Source organism: Bombus bifarius, unplaced genomic scaffold (genome assembly GCF_011952205.1).
Source record: "Bombus bifarius isolate JDL3187 unplaced genomic scaffold, Bbif_JDL3187 scf7180000008178, whole genome shotgun sequence".
Taxonomy (NCBI): domain Eukaryota; kingdom Metazoa; phylum Arthropoda; class Insecta; order Hymenoptera; family Apidae; genus Bombus; species Bombus bifarius.
The window spans coordinates 633,866-645,070 of NW_022884495.1; the positions used below are offsets into that span (position 1 = coordinate 633,866).

The following is an 11,205-nucleotide window of genomic DNA, read 5'->3' on the forward strand; positions in this document are numbered from 1 at the left end:
TATTTTTATGAATATGTAATACTAATAAAATAGAACCTCAGAAAATATTTGTTTTACTCACCTCAAATATTAAAACGGATATTGTACTTTGAATATTTTATATATTTTTAATATTAATGCACTCTGCATTCTGATATTTTTAAATTTCTCACAATTGCATAAAAATCCTCAGTTTATTAATAAAGATACACTAAAAATAGAAAGAAACCTAATTGAATTTTGAACGTATACTAAAAAGCCAAACAAAATCGACGTACATTTGAGACACAAATGAACCGCGCCCCAAGTTATAGCACGATTGGTTGTTATCATTCGAGCGTGGTCCAATAGCAGAGGTGAAGTTCTGCAACGAGTTGCGACGACGAACCAGTGTGGTCACGTAAGCCCACCATACCGCATGGTGGATACATGTTTCCTTTAACTAGACGTCGTCTAAAATGCTATAATTGTGTATTGTTGTTATTTTGCAAGGGACACAACGAACTTGTGGAACAGCCACTTCCAGCCTTGCATACGGTAATTATATCAATATGTAGCTATATTATATAGCATAAACGCGTTGACCGATTTCAGCATACAATTTGTTGTTTGCTGTTCGGCTCAATGGCCGAGTGCTAGTCGCACAGTAGCAATATATTTGTTACATTTATAGAATATCCCTTTCACCTATTTCGTGACAATTTCGATAATTCTACTACATATACGTTTTACTGTGAAAGTCGATTAATATTAATACATAAACGAATTATTTTTTATTCTCTTGTTTTTCTCTGTTCGTTCTCTGTCCTTTCCCCTCTACTATCCCACGCACACAAAGATAGCAGCGGCACCAACGAACGCGACTCGAAGAATTCTACGGAAATACAAAATGAAATTTTTCTAAGAAATATTTAGTTTTATCATATGAGGGTTTTAGAGCCTTTGGTGGAACTTTGATGAACAGTTGTGTTATTTCTGTCCGTAGAAAGAATCGTATCTTATCTATCAGTGTTAGAGGCATGTAAAGTCTCGCACACGGTGCCATTGCACCGCCGAATGGATCGTAACAGGAAAGCTATAAATACACACGCATCGCGGGGTAAACAAACTTGACCTCAGTGGAATTCTTATCGATGTACCTACATGTCGATGCAGTGTACACAGATATTTTGAGGTTATGTTGGACATTAGACTTCGTTATACGCCTATAAAGACCGAAAAAATCCGACGATTCGATATTACAGAATTAATATATTTCTTTTCTGAAGACTAAAGTAGTGTTTACAGTATTATAGTTGGTGAAAAAATTATTTGGAATATTTAGTGTACCTAATTGTAATAAATTATTGTTATTGTTTTTTATGGTACGTTGTACGTTATAAGTTTTATTTTTGAAATAAATACAAGTAGGTTTAATATAATAATTTTGTAAGACTAATTAATATTAGGCGTTCGATTTTACTTGCTGCACACTTTCACTGTTCTAGAAAGTTGATATGTTAATTTATGTTAAATATTAATTTTATGATACTAGGTTAAAACGATAAAGTTATGGGTGATTTAAGATATAAAAGTTAATAATTAACTTTCGAATAATTGAAATCTGCAACCCTTGCTATTTGAGTATTATAATACAGTTAATATAAAGATAGTTTTTAAAGATGTATTTTAGTTAACCATGCAATTCTATTATGTATGTATATAATAAGATTTTTTTATATATTACATACAAATAAATGTGTATACTCATATAAAATCATTATTAACATTACCCTATTGAATTTAATATTAAAAATGTATTGTATTGGTATTAGAACAATATTTTAGCAATAAATTTCAAATGAATTAGATTGTCCTTGATATATTGTATAATTTTATTTTTAAATATTTAACTATGCAAAAAATAGTAAAAGCCAAATATTTGATAACTGTTTATATCTTAATAATATTTATTAAAATATAATCCTCATTTAGATTCTGGGAGGACATTAGGGTTAAATTCCTAATAAATTATTTTACATAGAATACATCTTAAAAATGTAAATATTCTTTATATTTAATACAGAGTGCTGGCACATACCTGGTTTTGTTTAAATATTATTGGAACACAATTGAATCATAATCCGAATAATCCAAAAAAAAATTGGAGCTTTTAATATTTGCTCCTTATCACTAAAGCACTGTTAAAAATGAAGTGGTCACCCGGTGCTCTATTCTGCGAACAAGTTGGTGAATTGACTCGAGTTTTCTCACAATGGAATGAATGCGAGCAAACTGTAGTTTTATATGCACTACTTCGTCGCATTCCTGCAGTTCAAGCAAGGTTTCTTGCACAAGCAGTGCAGCATTCCTTGCACTCTGTTTCTGAATTAGACTCACAGGAACTAAATGCTAATAATCCAGGTAATTTTTATAATTGGTATAAACGAATTTAAGAGTCTGCAAATGTAAATGATTTTTACCAAAAAATGTTGTTGTAGCATTTATTAACTCATTGCTATCAGAATCAACAGAAATTGCTATAAATCAACTTTTAACACATTTGCCATTATTAAGGCCTGGGAATATAGAGTGCAAACAATGTTACTTAGTAGCAATACCAGAATTAGTAAGCCATTGTGTAACTACAGGGCAATTTACCGAACAAACTCAACAACTGTTAAGTTATTGTTTGATTCATCCAGCTATAACTAGTCAAGATAGACGTTCTTTGACTCAGTGGCTTCGACATCTTGAAGAACGTATTAGTGGTACACCACCAATACACAGTCTCGAGGAGTACACTAGTACTACTATTAGGTGAATTAGAAACAGTTATATAATATTTATGTATAATATTTATGTATATATTTATTATATTAATTTTATTTACTTTTAATTTAGATGGGATAATGCATGGCAGCGAAATTCTAAACAGCAAAGTGAACAGACAAGTTTATTTGGCACACAATCAGGCACTGCCTTCAATTTGCAATTTCCTCCACCTGTAACTCGTCAACGACGATCGAACAGTTTAACACCACCCGTTGCTCCATCTCATCATCTAGAAGTTGTTGATCGCAGTAACAATATAAATTGCACAACTAAACATAAGCCACGAAGCTTCAGCGTATCTGGGGATCATACAAGTTAGATTAATTTGAAGTTAATGTTAACAAGAGTATTTCGATTATACTTTTATTTTATTTGAATAATTGTTGGTTTCTAAACAGGCAATCTTATTGGATTAGGCCCACTGAGTCCTCAAAGTTCTTGCGCAAGTAGCGGCAGCGAAGGGCGTTTAGATGAAACATCTACTCGATCGCTTGCTAGTGGTATGAGAGGTACGTATATATAATTTCATAAATTTACGCTTCATCGATAAGAAAAGTAACATATTATCTATTTTTCAGATGTCCCATCATGGCTTAAAACTTTACGCCTTCATAAATATAGTTATCTGTTTGTTACTCTCAGTTACGAAGAAATGCTTCAGTTAACTGAGGAACAATTAGCAGAACAAGGCGTGACGAAAGGGGCCCGACATAAATTAGCCCTTTCTATCGCAAAATTGCAACAACGCTATACAACACTTCTAAATTTAGAGAAAGACTTATTACAACCAACTCGCGATAATACACAATCGGCTTCGTTTTTACAAGGTCCGACAGTATTGATTAATACGATCGATGAATTAAAAATTATCTTAGCTACTCCCATGAAACCCAGCCAAGAAAATGATCTTCAGGATATACCTGCACAATTCACCAAGGTTCTTGGAAAACGTGAGTATTGCGTAATTATTAATGTAATGTTTCAAGATAATATGATATATACCAGATAACAAGAATAAAAATATTCTAACACGTCGTGTTTGTTTGTTTTGTAGTGTGTAGCCGGTTGGCACTGGATAGCGTGGATGACGGTATTTTATGCGCTTGTATTAACATATTAGAGAAAGTATTGCAGCATGATTGCTTTACTCCAAATCAAAAGGAGAAGGTACAACAATGGCGCAGTAGACTTGGAAATCCACGACCGACTCCAAAGTAAGGAAAAGAGGAATAACTAAAAGAAATAACTTTTCTTTTGAAATCATGATAATTATAAAGTTCGAAATAAATAACTGGATATATAATTAACATTCGTACAAAATTTCAGATGGCAACATAATTATGGCTACAATAATAGAAGGTACTGTAACCCCCAGCAGCACAATAGAAAACCAAGTTTAAACTTAGGACACGTCCATAATACACATCCGCAAAACAATTCTTTTGTGGTTAGCACTCACAGAAACAGTATATCTACACCATATTTACAAAATAATCAGAACCAAAGCGTAAATCAGAATACTTTACGTCCAGTCCACGCGACCAAAAAGCGACCTAGTTTACAAGAATCTAGTTTACAGGTACGTTTTTTATTAAGCTTAATTTCGCATTTAGATGCGAGCTTTTTCACGAGAAAAATTAGTTTCTATTCACATTTTAGCAGTTACAAAGAACGTTACAACGCACATACAGTGCACCGAGGGATCATTTTCTTAGCCCGAGTAGCAACAACGCATCCGAAACAACGGAGCCAGAAATCAACTCTCGTCTCGAATCTCTTTGTTTAAGAATGACGGAACAAGCAATCGGTGGTTTCGGTGAGGCCTAATCAATTCTTTGTTTTTTTCCTTGACTGGATCTACACAAGTAAGTCCTGTTAAAAACAGAAAAATTATAAAACGACATATATGTCCGAGCTCCGATCTTTCAAAGTCGAAGGCAAGACTGACGTCCTTACATTTTGCGAGAATAAAGAGACTCCGACAGCAATGATAAATGCTGACAAGTAGCACGTATAAACGTGCATGCATTCTCACGCTTTAATAGCCCTACCAAATGAAATGTCCAACATTTGAGACATTTACACCAAGAAAACCCAGTTTTGCGATGTCAGAACGACGCGCGAAGGAAAACTAAAAAAAAATATTTTTTATTATATCTGATGCAATTATACTATTTAATTGAAACTGACAGAATTTGGCAAGCCAAATGCTATTAGGAAGATAGATTCTTTCCTTGACTAATTGCTGCATCTATATAAATGTATTATATAAAGAATATATATGTATACACATATGAGATAGAATTTTATGGGAAGCGGATAAAAAAACGTATAACATATATTAAAACGAAAAAAAAGGGGACGAAAAAGGTACACCACATTAATTGTGCGATGTTTGCAATATTATTATCTTCGTGTGTTATCCATTTCGGGAAATGGAATTTGTCTGATTTTAAGCGCCAGGACACATTATATACTAATGTATTCATTTTAACGAACTGACTGATTTTACTTCTTTTTAACATTACTACGATAATTATCTCTCCGTTCTACTTTCTTATTGCCACCGCCGCTATTGCTACTACTTATTACTCTATGTTTTGTCACCATCGTTTATTACTATTCCGGCCGATAGCTAATTCGCCACACCATCATTCTCATTATGTTCATCATTGTCTTTACTGCTTGTCATATTATTATTACTATTATCATCATCATTATTATAGTTATTACTACAATTATTACTATGTAAACTCTTATTACTGCTACCGTTTACTACCATTTCTCTGGGTGACCACTAACACCATTATTAATATGCTTTCACGCTATTGCTATTTTTACCCTCCTATCGTTACGACTGTTTCTACCATTATCATCTATCAGCTATGCTATTACTATTACCATTACCCTACTACAAGTAGCCCTCACAACTACTCTTACTATTATGAGTACTGCTAATACTATAACATTATACTCTCCCCGCTATCGTCATTATTACTGTATAGCTCTCCTTAGAGGAAATGGAAAATCATACTTAAAAGATATAATACACAATATTACTTCGTTACATACATTGAAAGAAAAGGAAGAAAGCAAAGAGACGAAGCGCTGTCGCATGTACACGTTCTAAATTCGCCTTCGCAATCACGATTGTTGGAGAAAAAAGAATAGGAAAAGATGACATGCAGCGGTGTGTATACTTTGTAGTTTGCGCACAGATCTCGTGATTCTTTATACTTTTACGCGAGGAAGAAGATAAGGGAGAAAGCGAGAGAGAGAGAGTTACCACGTGTCTCTTCTTTTAAAGTCGCAGTTAACAACTATAAGTAGAAGAGGATAGGAAGTACTGAAGGAAAGAAAGAGGGAGTAGGGGAAGAAGGCGAAGAGATTATTAATAATAAACGGATTTTTTAAGGCCTTAGAAAGGTATATGTCTCGTGCTAACGAACGCTAAGAAGGGTATAAGACTAAATAATTAAATATACACATGTAGCGAAACGAGTCGAGGAATGCTAGAACTGAAAGAAAAACTTGCATTATGCTTTCATGATGCGACATCGAAATCTGTGGCTTTAAATTATAACCGTACACCATACTATATAAAATGCACTTATTAGCACTTTAATCGTAACTACGTCGCGAGTAAAACCGTAGCATAATATTTTTCGTGCAACAAGGTTAGGGAGGAAGAAGGAGATACGAGAAAGAAAAAAGATGAAACGGGTGGCGATGATTATGATGAAAGAACGAGAAACAGAAGTGAAAGAAAAAGGAACATGTAAAGATACGGGAAAGATTAAATTTAATAACTAAATATAATAGTATTAGCGATAAACTGATATAACGTATCGATAAACAATATATGAGACAAGCAAACAAATAAGCAAAAAAAAAAAAACAAATATATAAACGAAAGACTGAACAATTCACGCGCCGTGAGCCGCGTGGTGAATTTCGGGCGTTTCTTCGTTTCGTTTAATTCTCGATCAGCTGCACGGCCGCGTGAATAAAAACAATTGGAAGACTGTGGAAGGAAAAACCTGTCAAAATATTAAGAATTAGAGAACGAAGCGCGAGAGGAAAGAGAGAATGAAGACAAAAAATCGAGTGAAAGAGAAAATTGGATGAAAGGGCGGGAGAAGAAGAGAATACGTTTGTATGTGCGTGCATGTGAGAGTATATATCAAGTTAACGAGAGAGTAATTTGCTAGCTATATATCTAGGTTATAACGATTTATTCTAATGATTATACTCTTATTAGGATCATGAATCTACGTAATGGCGCGCGGTGATTTCTCGGTTAATTAATTAGCCTGTTTGAATGAAAAAAGAAATCGTCAACACGAAACAGATTAGAGGAACGATCAATCGATACGATATTTTGCGGTGATCATTCATCCCCCATATTCTTTCCCCTTTCTATAATTATGAGGAAAAAAAAGAACAAATTGACGAAAGAATCGAGTTTCATATACGATTTTACGTATACGCTCATCCTATTCACGTATACATATACACGTACATATAGCATGCATACATAAACACTCGTATACACAGACGGACATTACGTATATCCGACTAGAATCCCAGAGATGTTTCGTATATAGACAGGAAGGCAAACACGTAATAATTTTTCGGGAGAGACGGTCAAAAGCTAGTCAAACGTGAATACAATTTCTAATTTCTACCACTTTTAAATGTGTATAGATATTATTTGTACATTTAATTGCGCAAAACGGGGAAAGGAAAAAAAAAGAAAGAAAAGAAACGAATGAAGGTTAAAAAGTGAAAGCGAGGGCGAGCGCGCGCGATTTAAAATCCTTAAATGAAAAAAAGATAAGAAATGATAAAAAAAAAAAAAGAAAGAAGATAAGAACGAAGATAGGAGGAAAGATCTAGAGAGAGAGAGAAGAAAACAGGTGGAGGAAAAAGATATATACGACGACTTTAGCGTTAACGCATGCAAGAATAAAAGCTGAAAGACTGCTTCCAAACGACTTCAGGAAATTCGTTCAACGTAGGATTTATTATTTCATACTGAAACGCAGTATCTAAATAAACGCGATCAATTTTAAAAAGGGCAGGACCTGAACTAGCTAAGAAACGCAAAGAGATATTATTCGCATCGAGCGAACATGCATGATGTGTTTATCAGAAAAAGTTAAAAAAAAAAGGAAAAAAAAAGAAAGAGAAGAAGAAGAAATAGAAAAATGTAACGGAAGCGTGATTCTGCCAAAGATCGACGACCGCTGAAACGATCACAAACGAACGAGAAAAGAACGAGGAATACGAAATCCGATACGTTTGTCGACGCCCTGTCTTTGTTTAGAAAATTGTTGTTTGCCAGGTTTCGATGCTAACGAGCCACGCGATATTTCTTGCGAAAGTGACGCTATGCGATTCCACAATTTTATACCGTGTATATTCCAATATCAAGGTCACACGGTCGCATGCATTAGATTATTAGCAGATTGCGAACGTTTATTCAGATTTTTACGAATACGACTGAACACAGGACTTACGTTGAAATTTGTTCTACTTTTTAAATATTACGTACTTCGTTATAGATATTTTGTACATTCATATATATATTACAGTATGCATTCTCTACGTTTTCGTACATTTAAATTTTTCGTAAATGGATGAACCTTCGCAATCTAATCATTAAAGTTTGAACCTGTCGAATCTCATTGGCGCCACGATTGCGAACAAAATCGTCTGCATTGAAGCCAATCTTGATACGAGGCAAAGCAGTTATGGTGTACATCACGCGCATAAACGAGATACGAAGGGAACGTTGCACTTATAGTACTTACGCTGTCGTTATATATCGAGTCCACTGTTTGGTCGTGGACAATATTCCATAAATTTTGCCTCATATAGTCGTGAGGGATAACTGGTGCGGTGGCTTTCGGCAGAAGCACAGCTTACTGCGATTCGATAGCATCGAATGGATAAGACGATGTTAAATTTATATTCTCACCATTGAAATTCTGGAGACTTTCGGGTGCAGTGCCTTTTTAAAAGGACGATTTCCTGGCGTTACTAGATTTCGTTATCGGTATAAGTCGATTGGAAAAATATGATGTGTGAATACTTTACCTCCACATCGTATAAAATTGAAATCATATTTGAAAAGAAAAAAGAACATTTTTTTATTTTTAACTTTCTTCTATATTTTTTTATATATTCGTAGCATAGAACATGTTTAAAATCAAATTCAACAACGAACACGTAACCAACTGTACTGCCCTCGTCGATTAAGAACTATTATCTCCGATTTTTATCTTTACTTCCCTGCGCCGTCCTTTATCTTTCTTCGTTAAATAATATCGATTCGAAAATATTTAGTAATTATATCCTAATAGGCTGTATATATAACTTGTTTTAAAAGACACGGATTGCCTCGAATATTTGCATGTTTCAAAAGATGGAAAGGAAAAAAGATGTTAGATGAAACATTTTATTTAAGAAGGGTTCTCTAGTCATATAGAACTTCGTAGATTTGATATCCCAGTTAAATCACGAGTTAAAAGGCTCCTAAATAGAATTTAAAGTAAACATTTTGGGAACTGATAGATCATAAGGTCGAAACCGTTGAACTGCGTATCTCAAATTTGGTTCAGTTCTCATAGGAACACGTAGAATTTATATATATATATTATTTTTTTAGATCTTTCAGAGCTAGCCAGCTTTGTCAGTATATTATGAAATTTCTGAAAAAGTTGGCTGTAACGCTATCAAAGAATTCTTCTAAAAGGATGCTCTATACACGCGGAAAATGCTTTGGTAATTTCGATCGGTAAGAAATCAATTTGTGAAAGCTTCGAATTCTCCGATATTTGTACCAGCCAGAGTTGTGCAAAGATGGCGGCCAAGATGACAGGCCGTCGCATTATAGATGCGCAGACGTTTGACACTCGACGATCAGTCGCCATGCTTATCCATTCGTTGCATTTGCTTTTAATCCGCTTCAGAGATTATGATCTCTTGTACCGGCGCGGGGACAAATGAGTTATTAAAACGCTATATAGCACAGGATATACTCTTTGGCCGGATGCTTGCGTTTCAGGTGATCGACTACTTAGAACTCAACTGCGGATTTTTATGCATCTACAGGAAATGTAAAGGCGCGAAAATACACAAAATGTACATGTACAATATATTACAATATTTCATAGTTGAAACGATCTTCTAATTAATGTTCCGTTCTTCTGATTATATTAATATGAAAATATGAATTTGCATAAATATCCGTAGTCTACATACTTAGAGCGTACGCGTAGTATGTATCTCGATGAGATCGAGATTACAAAAAACAAGTGAGAACATGTAGCCGAAGAACTCATCGTCTCGAAGGACGTAAGTAATGGAAGAAATTAAATTTTCGCTAACAGCGTATATATTAAAGAAAGGAACAAAAAAGAAAGCGAACGAAAAAGAGCAAGTTTCCGGCCGAAATAAAGCGTCATTGACGATAACCCAGGTAGCAAAATAAACAACCATCGACTGACATTTGCTTCGACGAGAGAAAGAAGCTAGGCAAAAACGGAAGATGCGCTTTAGAAACGCGTTTATACGGAATAGGAGCAGCTGAAAGAATAGAAAGACGATCTGTGTGTAATCACGCGTGAAAATGTAACGCCTCTTCGTGTGGAAGGGCTTCTGCTCTTTTTTTAGGTGTGCTTTGGCCGGCGAACGCGACTATTTGACATGTTTCAATTTTAACAAGTTCATGTACGAAGCACGTTGAATGTGTTTAGCTTTTTGTATCTTGTCGATTGCGTTCGATTCGGTCGTTTATGCATTACGGTTCGAACGATACGGAACACTTCTCTTTTCTTTTTCTTTTTCTTTCCTTTCTTTTCTCGTTGTTGTTTTCTCTTCGATTCTCCTGTTTCCAAATCGCGCGTATGTGCGTGACACGAGACGACCTATCGACTCGGACGAAGTTTCGAGTAGCAAATTCAGCGAACCGTAAAGCAAACGCCGATTCTATTCTTGGTATTAAACAGGAGAGACAGAGAATTCGTCGATATTTGACGAGATAGATACACATTGTAGATGAATTTATCGATCCGATTGATTTATCGAAGGTGGATGAATTCCATTTGAGACTGGTATGTTGCGTTTTGGCCAAAGAATGCCTCTGCTATACACGGCGCCTTCTGTTAATTATTAAGAGACGTAGCTTTTGAATTATCAGATTGCTAACTGGGATATTTTAGTCACGTAAGCTGGATAACTTGTAAAAATGCAATTTTTGTACTGTTATAACGTTAAATAGACGAAGGTATACTGACGTTGTAGCGTGAAAGAACATTTTTCAATAAAAAATTTTTCATACGCAAACAACTTAATGGTTGTGTTCTTCTCTTTATAGGTACAGTGGCGTTAAAGTGGCATTAATAT

General features: G+C 34.7%; 1 protein-coding gene across 1 annotated transcript; it reads left to right on the plus strand.

The window, feature by feature from the left end:
* Positions 1-360: 360 nt before the first annotated feature.
* LOC117209613 (protein Smaug homolog 1) lies at positions 361-11,148 on the plus strand. Its single transcript, XM_033451836.1, has 9 exons — positions 361-516; positions 2,045-2,382; positions 2,460-2,778; positions 2,863-3,107; positions 3,192-3,302; positions 3,372-3,743; positions 3,848-4,007; positions 4,120-4,372; positions 4,453-11,148. Exons 2-9 carry the CDS (start codon positions 2,169-2,171, stop codon positions 4,618-4,620), a joined length of 1,842 nt encoding a protein of 613 aa, XP_033307727.1. The 5' UTR covers positions 361-516; positions 2,045-2,168; the 3' UTR covers positions 4,621-11,148.
* Positions 11,149-11,205: the final 57 nt, after the last annotated feature.

Coding starts and splice junctions, on each gene's coding strand:
- LOC117209613 (XM_033451836.1), top strand. CDS start 2,169: ATGAAGTGGTCACCCGGTGCTCTATTCTGCGAACAAGTTGGTGAATTG. Junction 2,779..2,862: donor TACACTAGTACTACTATTAG/GTGAATTAGAAA, acceptor CTTTTAATTTAG/ATGGGATAATGCATGGCAGC. Junction 3,108..3,191: donor CGTATCTGGGGATCATACAA/GTTAGATTAATT, acceptor GTTTCTAAACAG/GCAATCTTATTGGATTAGGC.